This window comes from Suillus discolor (assembly GCF_016758755.1).
Source record: "Suillus discolor strain FC423 chromosome Unknown F5147scaffold_27, whole genome shotgun sequence".
In the NCBI taxonomy this organism is placed as follows: Eukaryota; Fungi; Basidiomycota; class Agaricomycetes; order Boletales; family Suillaceae; genus Suillus; species Suillus discolor.
The window spans coordinates 334,132-360,115 of record NW_024541274.1 but is presented as its reverse complement, the minus strand read 5'-3'; the positions used below and the strand labels follow the sequence as shown (position 1 = coordinate 360,115).

The 25,984-nt window shown below is 39.8% G+C and overlaps 1 protein-coding gene across 1 annotated transcript; it reads left to right on the top strand.

Moving 5' to 3' along the window:
• Window positions 1-6,947: 6,947 nt before the first annotated feature.
• F5147DRAFT_652828 (uncharacterized protein) lies at window positions 6,948-8,426 on the top strand (the record flags this gene model as incomplete). Its single annotated transcript, XM_041433681.1, has 3 exons — window positions 6,948-7,006; window positions 7,088-7,925; window positions 8,154-8,426. 3 exons carry the CDS (start codon window positions 6,948-6,950, stop codon window positions 8,424-8,426), a joined length of 1,170 nt encoding a protein of 389 aa, XP_041292913.1.
• Between the last annotated feature and the right edge of the window lie 17,558 nt (window positions 8,427-25,984).

Here is a 25,984-nt window from a genome sequence, read left to right as displayed (position 1 = left end):
ACTAACTTTGTAGCACAACATATATATGAATATGAATTAATCAATTACCATGATAGCATTACGAGCGAGGTGCAGACACTGCTTAACCAACATCAATGTCCTGATAGTGTTAGGTTGGAGACTAGCACACCAAAGAGAGATAGTATCACAGCCACCGGAAAAAATGTATTCAACAGCAACAGCAGAGCCTGCACAACATCCAGAGGATTAGTGTACCTATATACAATGGTGAGCAGATTGAACTCACCAGGAATAGCAAGAATATCCCTCAAGAACTGTCAATGAATTAGTAGATACGAATTTGAGATGAGGTGGTGTGTTGTTGGGCAACACGCGCAGAGACTCTTGTTGAGACTCCTGCATAGTGATGTTCCAGCCCATAGAGATGGACAGAAGCTGCGAGAGACAAATGAGGGACTACAGTAAACATTAGTGACAGTCAAGTATGATAATGTCCAAATATCTCATAATTCTCGTGGTAAGCTCACAGTCTTCAGCTTGGGTACTTGGATGAGATTGCTGGCTTTATGAGTAATCCATGCAGACTCTTGGGAAGCAGTCTGGTATCAGTCACCATCAATATGACATATGTATGGAAGCAGGTGGGGGTGGAGGCTCAGCCTGAGGCGCTTGTAAAAGGGAAGAATACAGAGCTGCAGAATCAAAGTAGACATCAGAAGTTGACCACATTGTATTCTGAGACATACCACCATATGATGTCCAGTGAAGACTGAGATGAGTTGGTCAATGCCGAAAAGGCAACAGGCTGAGAGTCCAAGAGAGAAATGCAATAATGACTTGTGATGACATTTTGATGAATGGATGGTAGCATGGTTGGAGAAGCTCAGGGAGTCATTTGAAGAGAATGCAGGAGAGGTGGTAGTGGACCAAGACTGAGTGGGAGTACCCCACCTGCTGTGAGTGCAGTTGGAATAAAGCTAAAGACAAAGAACACATTAGTCCCCCATCCAGAGTTGAGTCTACATGTGCAACATACCTAAACATTGAAGATCAGCATTAAGGAAGAGTCGAGGTTGTTGCTAGGTCATGGTTGTCGCCAGTATCGAAATAAGACATGAGGCTACCAGCAACAGATCTGAGTAGAACCGTATGTCCCGTATGACGGTACATACGGCCATAACCATTAATGAGAGCTCTAAATCCTCAACGGTACAGGTATGGCACCTGTATTACGTCACCATACATCCCCGTAATATGGCCTACAGTGGCCAGCCCTAGACTGCACTCCCACTTCAAAGGAGAAGGGCGAAGTGGTGATGTACCTTATTAACTCATTGGAGGCATGGTATAATGAGTGAATGGCTCCAGAGCCAAGGATCCTTGCAGGTATGGCGCTGTGTGCGAGGAATGATAGCTAGATGAGAAGGGGTGAAATGGGAAGAAAGGGGGAAGTGGGGTAAAAACTCAAATAGACCTCTGGACGCAAGTATAGATTCGGCCTGAGGGGATTGCTACTGAGAATGATTCCTCTAAGTAAAAGTGTGAGGGGAAATGTTGAAACTAATAAGAGTGACTGAGACTAAAAGAAAATGCGGGAGCTGAAAGCTGAAGCCGACGCGATGTGAGCGCGAGCAAGCCGCCAAAAATGCGATGTGATATACGCTTAGGCGAAGCGCCAATAAGACACAATACGATGCGAGCGGAGCGGCCGCGATGTGACAAAACACGAAAGCGCGTGGTTTAGTCGAAGGTGAGTTGCGAAGAGGTACTGAAGGCGCTAGGGCGAAGCCGAGCGATGATGAGCGCCGAGAGCATTGGATATTATAGATACGTGAGCGCAAGACAATTGCCGCTGATAGAAGTGCGCGCGCGAGAGAGTACCGAAGATTTTAGACTTTTAGTCACGGCTTATAGCTTTTGCATGCAAACGGGTGATAAATTCTGATGGGAGAGAGAAGGTACATGAAAATTCTAAGTATCTGATATATGTATGTGCGCATAAGCGATATTCGGAGCCGAGTAGGTAGCGAGATGTATGTAAGTAGGGTCCATGACACATTTAATGAAAATATAAATGGAATAGCTTGGGAATTGTTGTTAGTCTAGTGGGAATCAAGTAATATACGCACCAATGAACCAGCGGAGGATATGGATAGGATGGACAGAGGACGTGCGACGGATCTGAAGGGAAGCTGACGTTAACCGAAGCGCGCGCGAGAGCTGCGGCCGTCGGCTGACGATATAAGACATGCGCACTATACCAATGGTAGTGCATACTGCAATTAGAACCAGAGGGACAACACAAAAAGGCCTATACGAGGCCACAAAGACCATAGGTCTTACAGCGCCAATATCAGTGCATGTTTGCGCAAATACACTGTGAAAGCTTCACTGGACCACCCTTGGCAGCACTTTGAAGATGTTCTCAAGGTATGTCAGACCCTATTATTATGTAGGGAAGATATGGTCTATTCCATGAAATCACACCTTCACATTTCCCACATGAATCTTAAAATAAATCAGAAGGCCTCAATTTTCTGGTAGCATTATGACTTTCATCAGCAAACTAGGGGGGTCTTGTACACAACTGTACAAGCCTGTACAGGCTTGTACAGACCCACAAGGAAGTCCCTCCTTTGCAGGCTTGTACAGCCTGTAAAGCTTGTGGATTTCAAAGCACAAATGCTAAAAGAATTGTCACTAAGGTGTGTTACAGTAACATCACATGATCAATTTCACATATTATAATGTGCAACTGGCAGAAATTGAACCCAACACATTAAGCAATTATAAGTACAGCATTGTTACCACTAGGCCACAAGATCATTTGTATAAACTAACAATAATGAATATATATACCAATGTTACATGACAAAATGCGAAAATTCCATTAAGTCAGTCTACTCAAATATTACACCACAACACCACCATTTTATTTACTGCTACATAAATTCTAGTATAGTGGCTTGATATAATTGTAATTGAATGATAAACTGCTTTATTTAATATATCTACATGTCCTATTTCACTCAGAGCCAATAGATTTTGTATAATAGAGATTAATATATATCTATATCTCATCTGCTTTCCAAACACTTTATTCACTTTATATCACCAGTTATGAAGTAAAATCAGGGCTTTAATATGAACCAACATTCATCAAATTTGGTCCACAGGATCAAGAGATATCACAATTTTAGTATTTATAAGAGGTTCAATCAAGTCAAATAGCACATATCACAACTATATTACAACAGTATATAGTAGATTAAGGATAGTAGAGACTGGAATAAGATTAGAAAACTTGGAATTTCAGTAAGTCTTTGTACAGCTTGTACAAATTGTACAAGCTTAGTCAGATTATGATTAGCAAAAGATAGGGATACTTGCTAAAATTCACATATTTATATTGGTTTGTATTATCTATAGACATTATTAGCATTGGTGATGTGATATTTTATTATATGTCTGTGAAGTTTGTGAGACCTGTGGTGTCTTGTGGCACCTTGTGTGGTTTGTGAGACCTGTGACGAAATCAATAGTTTGCTGATGTTCTTGCAAGAACAACCAAAAAAAATTTAAAGCTAGTGTATGAAACCATGTTCTACTGCTAGCCTTATAGCAGCTTGCTTTATGATCCACATCAACTGTTGAATATTGTCCAAGTCACTCTCTATCATATCCAACTTAATAATATGTATTTTTTAAATGAGTTTTTGAGAAAACTATCCATGAGGAAATGTTAAGATGTGATTTCATAGAAAGAAAATGTTATTGTTGGCAGGTTTTAAACCTACATGGTCCAAGAGAAACAGATTTTGACTCTGGTGACAACTCAACTAAGACTGATGAAGATCAGTGTCTGAGAGACTGTCTATAATCAAATATTCAAGACATGTTCTAATAGAAAAAATGCAGCATTCAATGGGTTTGAAACTGCCAAGGTGCATTTTCATAAAATAAAAATATTATCATTGGCAGGTTTCAAACCTATGTGGTCCAAATGAAACAGATTTTGACTCTGATGATCACTTGCAATTTTATCTTCAGCAGGTTTTGAACCCACACAGACAGATTTAGATTCTGTCGCATTAACTGCTTAGCTAAGACCAGTTGGATGCACTCCCAATGAATTCAGTCAGGAGTGAATCCTCAAGGTACATTGATCTGCATTTTGTCAGTTCTAACATTACATCATCAGCCCACTGTGGTGGTCTGCCATCAGCACATTTTTGAAGCAATTGCTGGATAAATAGGTCTTGAAGTAAAGGCCCAAAAGAAGTCTGACATCTTTTGTGATAAAAGTAGAATAAAAAAAATCAATCACAGCAATCATATTATTAAAAGAACTAACAGAATGCAGATAAATATGCCTTAAGGATTCACTTGTGAATGGGTCCATTGAGGGTGCATCTAACTGGTCTTAGCTGAGCAGTTAATACAATAGAATCTAAATCTGTCTGCATGGGTTCAAAACCTGCTAAAGATGTCATTATTAAGTTATCACCAGAGTCAAAAGAAGGAAAATGTAGGATTACATTGATTGCATCCACAATTAGTGGCTGTCTGTGAGTTCTACATATTTAATGAGATTGAGAACAAACAAAAGACACAAAAAATAGAATCTGCGTACACATATGTTCAACAATGGTCCACAAATGTCAATGAAATTATTTAACTGTGCAGAAATATCAAGATATTTACCCTCTACACAGTACATATTGACTACAGATTTATGACCACTGAGAAAGAGCTTGTATTCACCCACACAAGCTGCAAGACTACATTCAAATATTCATTCATCAGAATTATATAAATACACATGTAAGAACTTACTCTATGTCCTCATCTTTCAAGTCTACCTGTCTATAATATCACTGTATTTCGAGCCATACCTCCTATAATAGAAAATTGAAGTCAGCGAGAGCAGGTTAATGTTTGAATGGACCAAATGTTCCTGTACCTGTGTACCAGACCTTAGATATATCTCAGCCACCTTATTATACCAATATGATATCACTGGTCCTTCCAAAGTGTTAGGTTCTACTGGCCTTCCATATGAACGTGCTACTGAGGTCATATCAAATAACAATTCAAATGGTGGAGAAAGGTTTGCAGCCGAAGAAACATGCAAAATGTTGGAAGATAGGAATATTGAGGTTCAACAGCACAAGCCAAAGAGAGGCAGGCCAAGAAAGCAAGTGAGACAGCATCATCAGTACTCATGATTGATCCTAATTTAAATGCAAATTTAATAACAATAACCTGGTACAGGAAAGCCTGCATTATCTACATTGCCAGCTGAAGCACCAGATGGACAGATCCTGAATCCAAATAGATGACTCATCCATGCCACAATCAGCCCAATACCTGAGCTATTCTGGCCAAACATAGATGAAATGCACTATCCTTCACTGGATATACTACCAGGAAGCACATTACAAAATCAGGATCAGCAGTGGAATGCACCCAGTAATGTACAATCAGATGTGACCAAGATAATACAGAAGATAATGATGTCTGAAATCCTGGATTGCAATCCAAAGGGATCATTAACTGTGAATAATATAGCAGATGATCACTTGAATGCAAATCAAGATATCAGGGCACATTTGATGGTCATAGATGAAGGAGGGAATGCACAACAGATGGATCATTCAACACAAAATAAGCCACATCAGCCATGTTGACGACCTGCTAGGAAATCAACCACACAGCGTGAGTCCTTGCATTTAACCTTGTCTTGCATTTACTTTATTATTGGCATAGGCAAAAAAATTGAAGAAAATGGTTTCCAAGGATACAATAAATGCAATATCTGACCTTTCTGCTGAGGAAATTTCTTGTGAGTTCAGAATGATATTTATGCAATGGAAAACACTCATTCTTTCCTATTATAGCTTACACAATGGCCCAACCACTATTCTGGACATCCATATTGCACAACTGGAAAACACTTGCAACAAATGAGTGGCTTGTCACAACCATATCAAAATTTTATTTGTCTCATGTCTAGTATGATGATCTGGGAAAATCAAGCATGAGATATGTGGACCTATATACAGCGAGGGTGAATGAAATCACAAAAGAAGAAGTGGATCTCTTCAGAAGGAATTATTTTGTTCCTTCTGAGGGGGAAGGTCTAATCGTCCCTGTTGGATTTATAGTCCATCATTCTGATCATTTTTTTGCTGTAATTTTCGACTATCAGTGATCCACAGCACATGTCCTTGGTCACTATATTTCTGATTCTGCAATGAAAGTCAATGAGATTGATGATCCATACAACTGGAAGAATAGGCAAGGACCAGATTATTGAAGAAAAATTATATCTCTTCATGGCTGGAGCATAGGTGATGTTACTGAAATATCCATGATACCCAGGGATTGGATGCAAAATGGAGTGGACTGTGGTTCAATCACTTGCTCTATGCTGGAGCAATGTCTTACATCTGAATTAGATAAAAGTGGAGGTTTGCCAACATTTCAAGTCCAATGTGGCCACGGGTTGAGAATCCACATGTTGCATATTGTAGCAGGACGTATCAAGCTCAGCTGCAGCGACTATCTCATGCCGCTAGACAGCCAATGACACTATTGGAGTGAGGATGACTTTCCAGACAAGGATACCATCAATAACATTCAGAATGGATGTCATCAGTCTAAATGTTTGAAGCTCCTTCGTACCTTGACTGTTGTCAGTGCCTCCTGTTCAATGTGTCAGCATCCTGTACTATTATAGGATGGTAAATCCCTCTCACCTGGTTCTGAGGATCAAGACGAGACAATATTTGATGAGGAGGATTCAGAAGCTAATTTGAGTGATAATAAGGATTGCCTTGACATAGCCCTATTACAGGAGAGAAAGAAAAGTCTTGCAAAGCTATTAAAAGACTACAAACAGCTGAATGGATCCAGGAACTGTAATAACATTATCCCTCATGCAATTTGAACTCACCTGAAACTGGAAATAGAAATTTCACATCATGGCAATAATACAGATGACTCACAACACTCTGTCTCTGCATCAGCACCTTGCAGGAAAGTAAAAAAACTAGAATCTTGGAAGCAACAGAAGATTTCCACATCCTATTGTACCACTTCCTTTGGTTATATATTTGGGTAGAAGGTGGCTTCATAATGATCACACATTCGATGATTATGAGGATGGACCTACTATTGAGATGTTGAAAGCACAGAGGGACATAAATCCAACAACAATATTCCAGTCTGAGGCAATCCGGCTCTCTTCTGCTTGGATGGATTGGGTCAATCATGGATATCGCATCACACCTAGCTCATTTCATATGTTCTATCTATGTGACCCCATAGCCACCATGGATCACATCATACCTATTGGAACAACCAACTCCTATGATACTTCGAATCAGATTCCAGATCGAGTGACAGGTGCATACAGCCTTGCACGTCTCGGACCATCTCAAGACACACAGCACACGCATGTTACAGATGTGAAAATCCTCTCTGCTTCTGAACTAATAGAATCTGCGCAATATGATCCCCCCCTGTACAAGGAATGCAGGTTCGGACATAATTCCTTTGTCCGTGGCCGCACAAGCCATAGATATGGTGATGGACCTGCAATGTATGTCGACCTTGAAAGAGATGCAATAAAGTTTTCGGAGGATGAGATAGAGACCTCACTGGACATCGACAGTATCATTTGGACGACAAAGGTTTTCCGATGCAGAGGGTCTGTAGGGATTTATGTCACTCCGCCATTTCAAACCAAGCCTGGTATTTTCAAGCACAACCATGCATACGTCGACATAACAATTCCCCAGTCTGAAGAAGATGCTAATACTCCTGGTGGGCGAACGGAATGGCTATCAAAAAGATTTCCCATGTCTGCGATCCCTCACACCTGCATTGGGCGCATATCCTCTGCTTCCTCGACGCTCAATCTTTATATTGCCTTCCCTAGAATGATATACTATTATCTGGTAAATGGTCATAAAATAATATTAATGCCAAAGAAGGTGTTGGATATATTTTGGGATTGAGTGCTGCTGCCATCCATAGGAGACTACACTGACGTCAGCTGGGCTCCTTACCTTAAGCACACTTTGAAGGAGGCAAGATACAAGGCAAGAGGTAGAGATGGATGCAAAGGTGGATAAGGACCTCCAAAGACAATACCTCTCTCTGATGATGACTTTGGAAATGTGTAGGACCATATGGAAGCTTGTATACGTGATGGAGAGGGAGAGCTCAGCATGTATGGATTATTATTCTTCATTCTAGAGGGAAAGGGAATCAAGCTTCTTATGAAGGATGAACAGAGAGGGCAATTCTCAGGACCAGAAGAGGCTCTGCTTCACAATCTTCCCGACCTTAACTGGAAATATATGATGAATAGGAGACATGGAGAGTTACTGGTAGACATCAGCATCTCATTTACACCTCACTCTCCAGAAGTTCCAATATCGGTTTATGGAGATTAGATGCATTAGAGATATTATTTGGTGCAGGTGGATACAAGTGTGGTGAGATGCATCACCACGACATGCTCTCCAGATATGGTGCACTTCAGGCAGAGATGCAATAGGAGAGATCTCAGCAGACACACATTGCATTCAGGAGCACCTACAACCTGTACTATGAGTCCATCTGAACAAACAATAACCAAGCAAGCTTTGCTTCCTATAGCAATATATACAAACTATCCCCATCCTACATGGCTGAATGCTTTGATATAATAAAAGTGGTTGATGGCTGCAAGGAGAAGACTTATGGTGTCAGAGATGAGTATCAGGTCAGCGGACATGCAGCTAGAATCATGTTGGACAATATACAAAGCAGGGTCAGTAATCATTGGCACTGGAGCTCAATTACTCTGAAATAGCTGAAATGCAGGCTATTGAATATTTGCGATCTGATCTAATACTATGGATCCCATCCAAGATCTGGTTTGAGCTCATCTAATGAAAAATATGCAAGATTCAGAGGACCCAAATATATATTGTCAAAAAGAATCCTCCAAACCTTGGAATTCTAACTGGCGTGCTGAACCACATGCTGCGGTCAACTACATCCACCCCTATCATCTATAACTTCCATATCCATAAATCCCTTGCTCTTCTCAAATATAGAAATGTTCTCAAGATAACAGGGATTTTTTTCCTGTAGGTTTTCAATCTCAGCAGTAACACATACTTGGAGGAGGTGCAGCAAATCGATAATGTCCATGTACTGGCCCTCATGGGTGTAAATTCAAAAGCTCAAAAAGATAGAGCAGTTGCAAGACTAGTCACATGGAAGAGCTCTAAATCAGAGCTGGAGGATTACTCTTTGGGTCAGATGCCAACATGGGCACGCCTTAAGGCTGTCATTTCCAGTTTGCCTGGACTTATAATGAGGCCATGGACATGGTCTTCCATATTTTCCAATACTCAACTCTCTGTTGAATGTTTGGTCATTATGTTCACAAGACAGATATAGCTGATGCTGACTACTGAAGTCATAAAAGGAATCAGACCCTATCATAATTCACTTCATAAGACTATGAAGTGCTGGACAATCACTAGCATTGATGACACCCTCTCTTGCATCACTTTTGAAGCAGCAATACTGGGTTGCATGATAATACTAGTGTTACCCTAGGTCATATGGGTCCTAAGAAAATTCATGGACAGGTGCTCATTATTCTTTCTAAACCCTGATGCCCCACATAAAAGCAACATGCAGTGGTCTACACTATGGAAGCAAGATGGATATATCACAGAGTTTTATAGGATAATAGAGGTAATGGAGGAGGATCAGCGGTTATTGTTGAAGCAAGGTTTATGCGAGGTATGTTCCTACCTGCATTGTCTTCCTGCGAGTGGTGCACGAGTATGGATGCAAAAGAAAGATTCAATCATCTTCATCACAAATCCTTCATTTTATAGGATTGACTGCATTAGAAGGGGGGGAGAGAGTCAATGGAAGGCACTAAGAGCGCATCATACCATAAAGATTATTAAGGTAAAGTGCATATTTGCAACTTACAGCCATTTGATGCTGATGGGAATCTGAGAAGGAAGACAGAGAAGCAAAGTATTGAGAGATTCACAAAAAGATTACCATAGCCAAGAGAAACAAATGAGTACCTCCTCCACCACATCCTCACAAGTCCAGGCCATTTACAATAGGTGATTTAGGCCCTGTACCACAAAATGATAACATGGATGTAGATTAGCATATGTACAAGATATATATATACATCAGTGGATAGTTATGTGTGGTAGCCCAATCATCCAATCAAGATGTCCTTCTCATGTCAAAAGGTACTAATGAGATTGAAAGGTCTTTTTGCCATTTATAAAGCACAATTGTCCCTTAATTACAGAAAAAAGGGTATAGCTATTTTTTGACCACGTGGCTTCAGGATGCATGCCAATAAAAGTAATTATATATGTGGATTTCAACACAAGTAAACTCTGTATCTTTTGTTTTTGTAGCTTTCTTACCTCAGCTGCAACAAAATGATTATTTTGAAGGTTCTTTTCATACTTGGCTTTACTTTGCTTGATCTGTGCATTTTATTTTGTGCTATGGTATTGCTTGACTTCATGCATGAGCAAAGGTCAAAACTTGATTTGTAACATGGTATCGAATTAGCATTCTGATATTTTTGTGTACACTCACTTACTCTGTCTCTGTCAGAATATAGTGTGATGATTTTCTTACTTCCACAGTAGAGTGATTCTACCTCACACACTTTTGAAAGAATCATTTATTATTTACATTAGCAATAGATATACTCTCATATGAGGTGACAAATATGACTCCAACAGTGCAAAAATGCGAAAATGCTGGGCCTGTTATGAACAGGTTGACTCCCATGGAGAAGTAACACCCAGCAGAGAAGTTTGTAGGTAAAAAGTGCAAAAAAACAAAAGAAAACTGGGCTCGTTATCAACAGGTTGACATGTGACACCCAGCATATATGTTTATAGGTACAAAAGAGAGAACAAAGTGAAAAGAACTAGGCCTGTTATCAACAGGCTTACTCCCATTAAGGAGTGACACCCAGCAAAGAAGTTTGTAGGTGCAAAAGTGCAAAAAAAGTGAAAAGAATTGACTGGGCCTGTTATCAACAGGTTGACTTCCATTGAGAAGTGACACCCAGCAGAAAAGTTTCTAAGTAAAAAAAGATGCAAAAAAGCAAAAAAAAACTAGGCCTGTTATCAACAGGTTGACTCTCATTAAGAAGTAACACCCAGCAGAGAAATTTGTAGATAAAAAAGTGCAAAAAAGCAAAAAAAAAACACTGGGCCTGTTATCAACAGGTTGACTCCCATAGAGAAGTGACACCCAGCAGAGAATTTTGTAGATACAAAAGAGTGAAAAAACTGGGCCTATTATCAACAGGTTGACTCCCATTGAGAAGTAATACCCAGCACAGAAGTTTGTAGGTATGAAAGTGCAAAAAAGCGAAAATAAACTGGGCCTGTTATCAACAGGTTGACCCCCATTGAGGGGTGACACCTAGCAAAGAAGTGCAGAGGTAACAAAGTGCAAAAATGCAAAACTCAGATAGTGACAACAATGTAGTAAGTAAGTAAGTGGGGAGGAAGAAAGAAAGAGAAAAATTTTGGTTCATGTTAACCAGATTCATGCTTATATAAGCATTCCCACATACAATCTATCACATAAAAATTAACAAGGTAAGATCTGTGATTCATGTTGACCGCATTTTTGCCTATATGAGCATTGATATGTGCAGAGTGCAGAATAATACTTATAAATTCAAGAAATTAGATTTGTGACATGATCATTAGGCAGGTTACTGATGTTATCTAAGCCAATAAGTCTCAAACACTTCCAGAAGCAAAAATTAACTGGTCACCTTTATTAGAAATGCAACCACCATGCAGGAGTGAAGCCAAAAATGTGAAAGTTATTAGAATACAAAGTAGTTATTGGCCACCTCTATGAGATGACTGCATTTTTGCTTATATAAGCATTGCCATCTGCCTCCTCCCAAGATTGATTTTTCCAGCCTTCATATTAGTTACTGAAGCTCTGCTCAAACTTAATTTTGAGGTTATTGAATATTCTGAACATGATTGTAGAGTCATTTTTGCATCAAAAAATCAGATTCCAAAGTTAACCACCCCTATCTTGCAGCCTTCTCCAAATATCAATCTTTACAGCCTTCATATAACTTGCCTAGCTTCATCTATGATTTGATATTGTGGTTATTGAACTCTCTGAAGATGATTGTAGAGCCATTTTTGACAGAAAAAATCTGGTTCTTGAAATGCCCAGGGTCCCCCCCCTCTCCTCTTATTGTATATATCTTGATATTATGTAGATACTGATATACCAAGAATGTTTATGGTGTTTTAAGACCATAGGAAATGATTGTAGATAGTCCGAGAGTATTTCTGATATGTTTGAATCAAAATATGCTAGTTTACTTCATATCCTCCAAAAGGTCAATATTGACAGTCTTCCCATGACTTGCCAGGACTCCAAAACCATTTTTTATGAAAGTTGTTGAACCCTCTGGACATGATGGTAGAGCCCTACTTGTCTGAAAAAATCCCATTGTTATGACATGCAAAATCTCCATCCCTCCCTACCTGACACATTTTGCTCTGCTTGAATTTAACTCAAACCTGATACTGTAAAGACCTTTTCCAGGGTTGTTCAAATCAAAAAAAAAATTACCAAGCTGATTGATTCAGCAGCAACAGAAATATTTGATCTATCAAGTCTTGTTCTTAGATTCTAAGTGTGCTCAAGTTTATCACTTCGCTTATGTAAGCAGTGTCACCCCTGTCATGCTGCCTCACCCAATGATTGATTTTTTCAGCCTTCATTTTACTTACCTGGTCTCGAATAGAACTTGATCCAGAGGTTATTGACTAATCTGAATCTGATGGCAATGCTGATTTTGTCCAAAAAAATCACATTTAGAGTCATGGTACCCCCTCCCCCTAGCTACTCCACCAAGAGGCATGATTTTATGTCAATACTGATATACTAAAGGATGTTTCAAGTGTTGAATGATAGTACAAATAAATTGGAGATGGTTTTGGAGTGTTATAAACCAATATGAAATGTGATTTGTGAGTTTGCCTGATACCCTCCCTCAAAGATCAATTTTTCTAGGCTTCACATGACTTGCCAGGACTCCAAAAGTATTTTTCCTGGGGGCTCTGGATACCTCTGAACACGATGGTAAAGCCAGATTTGTTAGGAAAAATTAGGTTGTGGAGATATGTAGGGTCCTCCTTCCCCCTCCTAACTCATATATCTTGCTATTATGTAAATATCGGTATATAAATGGGTGTTCCTACTGTTGTATAATCATATAAATTGATTGGAAATGGTCTCAGAGTGCTTTGAGCCCATCCTGATTAAGATATGTGAGTTTTCATGGTACCCCCCTCAAAGATTAATTTTTCTAGGCTTCACATGACTTGCCAGGACTCCAAAAATATTCTAGTGCTCTTAATGTCCCTGAATAAGATGGTAAAGCCCAAGTTGTCAGGAAAAATCAGGTTGTTGAGATACAGAAGGTCATCCTCCCCCCTCCTACCCTATATATTTTACTACACTCAAGTTTTACTCAAAACCAATACTGCAAATAGTGGTTCCAGTGTTTTTAAGGCATAGGAATCGATTGGTGATGGTCCCAGGGTCTCTGGAGGTCGGCATTGTTGACCTTGGCTGAAGAGATGAAAAACTCAGTATTTTGACATTATCTCCACATACCAACCACCGTTTGCTTTCATTCCAGGCTCATATTGATCCTTGAGTATCCCTCTAACATTTGTACCAGCCTAAGAAGAAAAAAAAGTTCAAACTTTGAAACCTATTTCTATCTTGATAATATAAATGTGCCTTTCTACATCTAAATGTACCACAGATACAGAACTTACCCCTACCAAAGCCAGCAAACAGATGTGCATTTGTTTAGAATCGGCTGTAAAATCATCAAATGTATGTACTTATTATTCCAAAACATGAATTGGACATACTGAAAGAAATAAAAATGACAAGGAGAAAGAATTTAATTACCATGGTTCTGCAGTGCAGGAATACACCATGAAGGAGTAATCATACGCTCTCCTTGAGATGTTGGAAAGGCTGGAGTACCACATCAAGAATTTGGAGGCAGATTGGTGCAGGGATAAAGAGGAGTTTAAGGATACGCACATCAGGCATTGTGAAGAGATGGACAAAATGTGAATGATGCATAATGACAAATTGTAACAGCATCAAGACTACATCGATGAATTAGAAGAGGTACGGTATAAGCAGGCGATGTTTGACTTTCTGACTGATGATGTCAAGTGGTTGGAGGAGTACACCAATCGACAGAGGAATGACATTAACAGGTTGATTGAACAAGGTGTTAAAGATGGTGCTGCACGGAGAGAGTCAGTTGCAGCGCTCAAAGATACCATTATTTCATTGTTTGACAATGCTGACTTGGACTCCTGTTTTTAGGCCATTATGTCCAATGTTGACATGTAACTAATTAGTCCTTATTATTGTCTTATCTTACTGTCTGCCAGTTATCCTTATCACATACTAACCTAATAACAGGTATCATCAAAGGTTCCCAGCAAACACAGACCTTTCTTGGTGGATTCCTTAAATGTCCAAGTGATATTTGTCTCCCCTGTCACTCAAATCCAGTCTTTGCAACCCAGAGACACACACACTATGATATATTTGAGATCTGAATGACCTTCAAGATGGAGAATGTAGCAGATAGTTATGAGCCACTTTTCTTAGACTTGTTGGACCCCACAATTGATTCCACACAGTACAACAAGGGATACTTAAGGCCTTGCTCAATCAGGAATTTCCTGGTCAACAGGTTAATCATATGTATGTTTCTTCTCATATGGCTTGCTCTAGATCTTCATTGACTATACAAGTTATGTCTATGAGGACAAATAAATATTCCAATCTATGTGCTCAATGAACTTACAAGTTGATAATGTCATTGTATCAGCCACATCATATGTCAATTAGTATGTATGTTATTTCACTACCTCCACATCCATTGAGGTTAGCATCATCCAAGATACCATTGACATGTTCGATACAGCAGCCAGTAAAGGGCCTTTTATTCAACTGGATATACAGGCAGTATAGTAACAGGTTTCTTCTGCTGTCCTACTAGGAAGTGTTGCTTGATCTTGCAAAATTTTACAGAATCTAATTGCTAATGACTCATGACAAGCTTCATACGAGTTACAGGAGTGGATGGTAAGATATTAAATGACCATCTCCCTGGCTCAAACTACTCCCCATAGATCCAGGCTGCCAGCCCGGAATCTTGGTATAATGGTTCTACTACATCAGTGGTAATATCAATGAGGCGAGCAATCCAATTATGATTATGGATGTCATGTCAACCAAGGTATTACTGTCCTCTACAGCTCATATTGCCATCCTGTGTAGTAATGTAAGATGAAAGTACGAGCACAAAATAGGACATGCCTGCCTTCAGAGTATGTATCAGAGTGTAGAAGTGATGTCAGTTCGCAGTCAACCTTGGAGATGCATTGAATGATCCAAATCATATAATAATATTTTGTTGAATCACACCCTTCACATTGTTGGTTCAACATGAGTACCTGTGGACTCCAAGACGATAATTGTCTGTTCTGAGGAGTACATACAAACTGTAGCCAGGTGTATAACAGTAGTAGCCCATCTTAATATTCTGAATTACGGAGCAAACCTTATCCAATGATGAGTCATTGAAGAGTGGTTGCCCTGATACAGCATCATTTAATGGTACACAGGTTTACAGGACCTCTGCAACACAAGAAGCCAATGTATCTTGTGGTGGAACGAGCTTCACCACACAGTGCAATAGCCAATGTGAATTTTCTGAGAATCATTTTTGGAACATTGTGTTCTTCATATCTAGAATGTTATTTATTGCATATGTGTGCAAGTGTCTCTGAAAACAGAAGATCTAAAACTGCAGTTGTGGCCCTAGAGTATGAAGTGATGTCTCTTGATGGCTGCTCATGAGCGTGGCTTGTACAAGATAGCCTAGCACAGTGATTGATGTAATGGTGATCGCAACTTGAGTTTTCGATATGTTGACTCAATCAAATTGTGTTAGCTGGTGGGGATATGTTTAGCTATGTAAATCAGTGAGTGAGAACAAACGATTGACAAGCTGAATTTGTTTAACTGGCAGGAATAAATGATATAACAGGACTAATGGTATAGTAGTAATAGTCGAAAACATTTCATAAATGGCCAAGGCTGCACAGGCATCATGAGCAGTATATGTCTCTTTCTCAGAAGACAACTCTAGATTGTCCTACAATGTGGTAAGAAGCACATATGAGTCCGGTGGGAGATCTAGTTGAAGGATAACACCAGATGCATGATGCACCACATTTATATCCTTTGCAATATGACCAAGTTAGAGTGAACCCGAAAATGAAATGTCATCCCATTTTTAGATTGCACAGTTGTTGTATAGATGTGTCAAATATCCAGTTGCTTGCACCCAATGATTGGGTACAGGCTTTGGGTGAAGTATAATAAGGAGTGATGAGGGCAATATCAGACTATGCAATGCATGTACCAGTATTTGCACTCATGGTCCTTGTTTGCAGATTATTTGTATTTGTCAGGTACAAATCTGAACATGATGCAGCGCTGGGTGTTGCTGCTAAAAAAGAAATATCAGGATCAGTCATGGAAACTTCATTACATGGGCTTGTTCACATACTAGCCTGTTAATAGAAGTGGTGTCACTATTGTGACTTTCGGTACCTGCAGTGGCAGATTGTGAATACACTGAAAGTAATATATTAGCATTTGCAAACTGGCAGCATGTGCACATTTTGATTTGCCTGCTAATTATCACTCAATACTATTTGTGGCACTTGCAAACTGCCATCATTTCTTGTGTATGATTGGACAGCCCGTGGTGCCAGTATTGGGTTGACTCTTTTGTAAGTCTGTGTTGACGGTTCGCTGTTGACGGTGACTGAAGGTCAGTATGTGGTACATGGAAAGCAAATTAAATACCGATTATATGATGCTGACATGATTCTAAAATGTACATGAGATCTTCTTCCATGGAAGAAAATAGAATATTATTTATATTATAGTCATAGAAATGTTTCAGTATGTCGATACATTGTGACACTCGGATCCTCCCTGTGTTATGCTGACCGTCGGATCGGCGTAGGAACTTGGATAGGTCTTCTTAGCGACGGCTCAAATGAGCCCACCGAGGCTAAGGGTGTTTGGCGACTTGACGGAACGTCAAGGGTTCCTCCAGTTATCTCGGTAAGACGGCGCTCGTTGAGATACAGGGCTAGCGGATATGGATAAGTGTGGGGAGTGACTTAGAAGTGCAGTCTGAGACAACTAAGCTGGGAGGCTTAGCTGAGCAGGTTTCAAGGGAAAACCAAGTAGATTAAAGTAAAGATCTCAGTACAATAATCTGTCTACTTATATGTCTACATATAAGTGTTCAAGCTCAGTCTGTATCTAATAGTATATCTGGGATCTATGATAAGAGACCATGAGGTCAACCATGAGGACAGATAAGATACATGAGGTATAACCTCTGATCAAGCATGCAGTGCCAATTGCGACTACGTATATACATGAGGCACCAGGAGACGCTCCGGATCTTCATGAGGCAGCAACAATCAACATGTGCCGATCTAGGGTGACCATGAGGCGTACAGCCTCCATGGATCAGGTACAAGGCCGTCTAGGCCAGGGGCGGTGTCACAGCGGTCCAGACCGCTGTTTTTCTAAGTGCCGGCGGCATACTGCCGCGTCAGGAGTCTAGCAGAGCAGGGGCTTCTGTAGGTGTTGCAGATGACTGTAACACCCTGGGCTGCAAATGGGTCATTTCCATATATGTGTCAAGGAGTATAAAGCACTATGAGTTTCCTTATCATTGTCCATCATTTGTCCAGCAAGTAACCTCTGTCTGGAACCAAACCCGCTTTTCCTGCACTTTGCGCATCCACTTATCCGCACTTTCCCGCGCATCAGATACCTCAGAAATGCATTAGGAAGGTCCCTCGTCTATCCATAGTCCATCCAAACCCCATTGGTATGTGAATTTCCTTACCTCGAGGCTTGTAAAATGTGTTGCAGCCTTATTACATGTCCTTACATATCTACTATATTTCCTATCCCTTTCCTCTCCAAGTGAGAGTTTAGACAGTATAAGTTGACTACTTCTAAGTATTACTTACTACACTTCCCTATACTGTATACCTCTCTCTATAGGTTTACCTTCGAAGTAGTCCCTTATAGTGTGCACTTTTAGCCCCTATTAGGTCCCTATATCTAGACTTTCCTTACCTTGCAATATACCTTTGCCCTCACTCTCTAAACCTCATTCCTTAAACTCCCTATACCTTGTCCACACTTTCCTGTGCTTTCCGCACCTTCAGCCACACATTCCTGTGCTTTGGATAGCCTCGTATACATTCCTGCATCTCACGCATACCTTGTCCGCTATTTTCCCGCACTTAGTGCACCCTTGGGTCACACATCCATCATCGTTCTAGTAGCAATTCCCTTTAGGGTTGAACATGTCTGTTTAGACATAGCAGCTAGGCATTAGCTTGACCCAACCTTTTCTTGCCATCCAGCAAGATAGTTGTTTCCACAATGTGTACATTCACATTCTTCATTACATCCACATAGTTCATCTTGAAGGAATGCTACTTGATCCTGGATGGGGTCCAGCATCTTCAGCAGTTCACATGCATACTGAGTGGCAATTGAATGCGGGCTGGGTGATCTCAACTGTGTTACATCATCATCAGTCGTATTCTGAAAAGAATGATCTTTATATGTTCGTTGAAACAAGCAAATGGGTGCATACATTTTGTGTGGACAGTCCTATTGATAAATCATGTCTAATACATTTTAGACATTTCGATAGAGATTGAAAATCATGAGCACAATGTTTTTTGATACTCTCAGGCATTGAAGGTTGGTATTGTGAGATGGGCAGGTCAATTGTCTAATTGTGAATAGATAGTTCAAGTGGCAGGTAGGGGAATGAGAGAATGGAGGTCGAAAAAGATGATTTCATAAGCAAAGCCTGGCACCACACTGTGAGGTGAAATTGACCAGCAACCTTCCACAGCAACCAACATGACAAAACCTCACAGAAATACACAAGACATATTCTCCAGAATGTTTAAGCCCTTCGGCACTACTACATTGAATCCACTATGAAAGATACTAAAGGATAATGATTAATGTCATCTTCCTCACCATACCTCTGATAGATAATCAATAATTATTCACACAACAGTAGAGACTACTCACAGATATACAAAGTCAGCCAACTAGGAATGAGGTTAAACACTGAAAGGTGAAATCCAGGATGATCAACCATGCTTTTGTCATCATTGTGATCATAATTGTTATCAATAGAACAAGAACAAAAGGTATATATTGCTTCACACCATTCCTCCTGTACTCTGAAATATGCAGCCACATTGGAGGTGACCCAATGCTGTCCATCAATCGTCACTTACATGTTCAATCAAAAGCTCATGGGTCCACAAGATAATATGAAGGTGTGTCCCATTACAGACACATGAACACCCTTGACGATAAAGAGGCTGGTCCTTAGATTTTTGGCTTGCTGGAAAATAGAAATCTCACTATTAAGGACTGACTGCATATGTTTTGTAGCAATTCAGAAAGAAGGTATTGTCAGTTTTAATGCTACAAATGACAGGATATACTGACCTCATCCCTTCTTTGCACATTGCGCAGCTGATGGCCCTAGGCTAGTATCTCTCAATTGCTTCCTTGGTAAACATCTGAAAAATAGCAATAGACTCTTTGCTCTTGTGTTGGATGTCACATACCCAGAGGGACACATCTTTACCCAGCTCATTACAAGCCAGATAAATACAAGATTTATGGGTGGTACAATCCATATAAGCTCACACAGACACTGACACTATGTTCCTACTCTCAATAACTCACTATGGGTTCAACATTGTCATTTCATCAGCTTATGAGGTTCAGTATATATCATATGAATTGCTTAGCAACAGTAATATTGAAGTTGAGTATGTTCTTTTGTTTCTCATTGTGTCATACCCTGAGTCTTCCCTTGTGTTTTTTGTCGCATCATAGGAACTTAGTATCTCACAACATTCTTGATCTTATGATTCCCCTTTGGTGTGGCACATTTGACTGTGATGAGATGGATTACAGATCTGACTGGGGTTCAGCTTGTCTAATAGGCGAGGCCTTGACCACTCATGGAGTAGCGCTGACTGCAACACACCCTACCTTCCTGGTTGTTTTTATCCTCAACCATATGACACATGAGTTTTGCAATTCAACAAAGCCATACTGTTTTATGATTCAACTGTACTACTACTGATTTGATAGTGTTCCACGACAAGGCGAGGATCAATGTGGACTCACTCACTGCAGGCATTTTCCCATTTTCCTTCACCAGACATCCAAAAAAACATTGATGAAGAAGCTAGAATTTTCCCTTTATTTTGTCTGTCAAAACATTGAAAAAAAGTAATTCATGTTTCAATGATTTTCTGTGTGTGGGACATGATGCAAAAATTGATCATGTTCCTTCAAGGATAATGCTGTATTTTCCATCTATTGTGTTTTAAATAGCAGCTTAAAATAATGTTAATTTTCTTCTGTGTTTTTCAAATATACACAGAACATTTGAAGAACATAGTATATTTGACAAGAAAATTTAGGCTGTTATTTAAAACACAATAGATGGAAAATACAGCATTATCCTTGAAGGAACATGATCAATTTTTGCATCATGTCCCACACATAGAAAATCATTGAAACATGAATTACTTTTTTTCAATGTTTTGACAGACAAAATAAAGGGAAAATTCTAGCTTCTTAATCAATGTTTTTTTGGATGTCTGGTGAAGGAAAATGGGAAAATGCCTGCAGTGACTATATGCAGTGATTCCTGTTCTCTATCCAATCAAAGGTGTGGGATCAAGCACCATGATTGAAGTTACTGAAGCCTCTCAACCAGTTGCTCCAGCCGATTTTTCATCATGAGTTCTTACAACCGTTCATCCCATTGAACATCGCTCTCTGATCAAGTTGCCATTGATACGAGTGATATGTAACTATATCAAGTCAAGAAGGAAAAATTAATCTACTGAAGCATATTTAGGAGGTGGAAGGCAAAGTAAAGAATCCAAAGTAGGCATGATTATTTGTATGTGAATTTTCCACTCACATTCTGACGGATTTATTTCATATATGAATGAATTGAGAAAATGCTGGCACTGTGTACAACCTCTTCCACTGTCACAGGCAGCATCAGGATCCATGGGACCGCACATCATATGTAGATGTAATTGTGATCCAAAATTCTTGCTGATGGGCCTTTGAAACGACAAAACTTTAGAAACATCACATTCTGTGAAACACCACAATGGTTAGCCACAAAGAACACATAATGAAGTATCCTTGAACCTGGGACACAGATCAAGAAGTCAACCATTGCACATATTAAGCATGCTGATGTATCAGATTCGAGCCCCCATGAGCTCAACGACATGCGGTCTCTCCCTACATCTAGTCATTTATGGTTAATCCGAGTCTCCTTTGAACTCTCTACATGTGCACTTCTGCAGGCTATACCATGACTTTTGTTCACTACCATTTGCTTACTATCTTATTTTGTACCAGGCATGGAGTTTTTAGCCTGCTATCGTTTTGTACCTTGCTACTGTATATTTTGCAAACAATGCTTTTGTTAACTTGCCTCAATAGAGTATGATCATATATCATTCTATGTTCGAATGAAATGTAATTTAACAGTTGTGTCTACCAACCTCTGATGAATGAAGCAATTTCTTGATTCGATTTACACTGAATGCAATATTAATTGTAGTATGGTTGGTCAAATGAGGTCTAATGTGGTCACTGAATTGGATCTTTCAGGATTACTACAAGATACTCGACATCAAGTGGTGGCATCAGTACATTACAGTGTCTCTACTGCACAAAATACAAAGCATGGAAGGAGTGTATCTCATTTTTTGATGTGTCTAACCGTGATTTTCATTCAGTAAAGAGCATTTGGTCGAGTATGTCAATATATATACACACATTAACAAGTGGGAGATTGGATGATACGAGTGAGACATCCAAGCAAAGAGCGGTGGCTACCATCCTCAATGGAATATGCCCATTGAGGCGAGAAAACCACAATCCGCGGACCAAGGAGCAACAGATACCACGAAGAGTGTGAGCAAGCCAAGTACAAAGCAGTGGTTACCATCATTGATGGTGAACACCCATGGAGGCAAGAAAACCATGATACCTAAACCAAGTGCAATGGATAGGACAAAAAGTGTGAGACAGCAGAGTACTAGCAGTGGTCACCATCATCGACAGTGGATGCCCATGGAGGTGAGACACCACAGGTGAAGGTAATGGTATGAAAGAATGAATGATTTTCACACAAGAAAAATTTATAAACTTCACATCACGTGATGTTCTCATGCCCCTCAATTCCCATCAGAGTTTGATTGCATTGTTTAAATTTTTGGAATAAGGTTTAGATAGCCATTTATGGCATTTACAAGTCTTTCATGTTTGGAATTTTCGGATGTCTCACAATGACCAACCATGTCAAGTTTTGTAGGTTAGAAACATACCTGTCTCTATCAATAAGTTGATGTGTTGTGATTCCCATGTTGAGTGGTTCGTTGTTGCCATGTTGCATCCTTCTCATTTGTTTTTCGGCATGAAATATTGCTGTTTCCTTATCTCAAGTACCCATCTGCATATCTCCCTCAAACCACTAAGTGATAGAGCTGGACACAAATTGTGATACTAATCTTGCACCTCATATAGAAAAATTTGTGAGCATCATGTGTCTGTAATACTGTGTGTAATGATTGTAATTGTCATATCAGGGTTTTCTCGGTCAACGAGCCTTGCACGGTTTCTGATGTGATCAATAGTTTATTTTGTCCTCCTCATGATGGTTCTAATGGTGTCTCTAAATATCCATATTTTGTTTCAGCTGAACTGATAAGTCTTCTTGTTATTATCAGTGTTTTGTGTTCGTCATCTTAAACATCATTAAGAGATGGACAGTCCACCTCTACACTTCTTTCACTGTTCACAAAGCTCACTTCCATTCCTTTACTCATAAACTAACTCAATTGTACTTCTCTGTTCTAGAGTGTGTTGCCAACAAACTCGAACAAGAGACAAAGGTATCACATTTGGAATTACATGAGAAGAATTCCCTCAGCATTCTCAGCTTCTAAAGAAAATCAACACCATCACTGCTATCATCCAGACACATTCAGGTGTGCTTCGTCATTAGCCATTGAAAGCTTCACATCCACTGTCTGATATGCAGCCTAAGGTCTTTCAGCACACCAATGGGGATAGAGGAGATGGAAAAACTTAGCTCATCTCTCGTGTGGTAGGTGTGTTGATACCTTGATCAACAAAGTTGAAATCATTGTCACTGTCATTTCTGGTTTACTTAAGATGTTTTTGTGATGATGTCCCATTAATATATAAATCAAATGATGTGTTGTTCACATATCCAAATTACACAATTTCATATCACGTACATCAGGTAATGGATAAATGGGAGGCAATGAAAGGTAGTTGAGCAATTGTACCAAAGACATAACTGAGGTCAGGGTGTCTGCAGTTACATATACCAGATTTATTTTCATTGAATTTCTGCATAGAAAGGTGCACCTGTGCCATCTTTGAGAGGGAATTGTTCCAATTCAGCCGAGCAGTTGTGCTTTCACCACAATATTGAAAGGTGATCATAGTGCGGGAGCTAAAATTGGATATCACAAGTAAGCATTTTCTGATTCAACATGCCTTTAAAGTGACTAGAAACTCAGCTACAGGCAAACAATGTCCAACCATATTGATCAATTTGCACAAAGATGGTTTTGGTTTGTGCATAGCAGCATCACTTGGGTGGTTTTGTGGATGATTGTGTACTGTCCATCATATCACTCTGGATGAGTTGAAAGACATTTGCCAATGTCACTAATGAATAAGGTCAAATGGTTTGAATCACTCGAGCACGATACCCTTGTGAGATTTCCATATTTGAAAAGTCAGATGGTTGTGCTGCCTGATGCAGATGGTGATATGTGCGTGGCTGGCAAACTTAGACCAAGGTTTGAACATCACAAGAATTAATAAAAAATACACATTGGTCTTAGCTGGGACTTGCAAATGATGTCTCTCAGGAGGAAACAAGGTCAAGCAAAAGAGTGAAGTCTGGAATGGCAATGACATCACATATAAAAGAACAGCATGAGGAATGACTACACTGAATCAAGGCTAAGCGGACCAAGCATAAGTCTGGAGTTTTGCCTCAAACGCTACTGGACACTCTATGGTTAATCTGCGTCACACCTCAAAAGACATTGTCAACAAATATTTATCTATAACTCACTTCATTCAATGGGATCACAATCACATACTGAGGTAGCTAACAGTGTGAGTAGCAGATATCGTTGGTCAGTGGCTAACTGGTAACATACATATGATTCAGCGGTCATCATTGTAATCAATCTTTATCGCAAAGTACCAGAGCATCTGAGAACAAGTTGGCTCTACTTAGATGAAATCACTGATGCCCTTGTGGACATTTACAAATACATTTGACATGTTGAACAAATTGTTGTTTCACCACAAAGATGTGAAGTTCGACCAGAGCATCTTCGAGACATCTTGTCACATCATCTTTCCAGCACGTATCTTCTGCATGTCAAGAAGCCTTTTGCTTGGCATGTCGCGAAGGTTTCATCTCTCCACTCAGTTCGGTCATCACATTTAACACAGACTCAGGTGTGTCTATCAGAGTGGTTCCATTATTGGCTGAGGTATATGCTGATGCAACAAGGAAACAGGGATGCTGAACATTGTAATGGTAGTGACCAAATAGTACATTGAATGTTCTATTGTGAGAAGTGAATAAACATAGGAATGCATGTAAGCACTTTCCTGCATCATAATTACTTCATATTGCTTGCTTTTTCTCCATACCCCAAGACTGTGCCTTTCTGGCGACAATATGCCAATGGTGAAAATCACTGTTTTTCTATCCTTCTAACCTCGAGCCCTTTGCTGTAATGTATCCCAGATCTGTCACATCCCTCAGTGCCATACTTGAAGCAGACATATATCAGAAATAGGTTTTTTTAAGGTCTACCTTATCTCACAGCTACCCTGAATTAACATGTCCTGTCCTGTAGAAAGTGATATGATATGTCGTCCCTATGAGTAGTGTTAATTTAGGTTTTGATATCACACTGACACTTGGGCTCAATGAACAGCTAGTCTTAGAGCTACTGCAATTGTATATGTGGGGTCTTGCAATGATGCAGATAGTTCAACTCAAACTGATGGTGGGATGGTATGTATCCCATTTACCACTATTGGATTGCTCATGACTGCGCAGCTCATAAACACTTGTCTGATTTTCCTGATACCCTAGGCTGGGCTGCACTTTATGTATTGCACATTTCAATCATCGTGATGCTAGGTTTCTAGTCACAGAGTAGATACTTAGGTATCAACTTTTCTGCACATCTGGGTACTAACTTATGGTCTGACTGTGTGGCTGGAGGCAGCTCTCAATGAACAGCTAGTCTTAGAGCTACTGCAATTGTATATGTGGGGTCTTGCAATGATGCAGATAGTTCAACTCAAACTGATGGTGGGATGGTATGTATCCCATTTACCACTATTGGATTGCTCATGACTGCGCAGCTCATAAACACTTGTCTGATTTTCCTGATACCCTAGGCTGGGCTGCACTTTATGTATTGCACATTTCAATCATCGTGATGCTAGGTTTCTAGTCACAGAGTAGATACTTAGGTATCAACTTTTCTGCACATCTGGGTACTAACTTATGGTCTGACTGTGTGGCTGGAGGCAGCTCAAGAACTATGCTATTATTTCCAACTGGATGTGCATGAGCAGACATGATGTTCCCTTAGATATT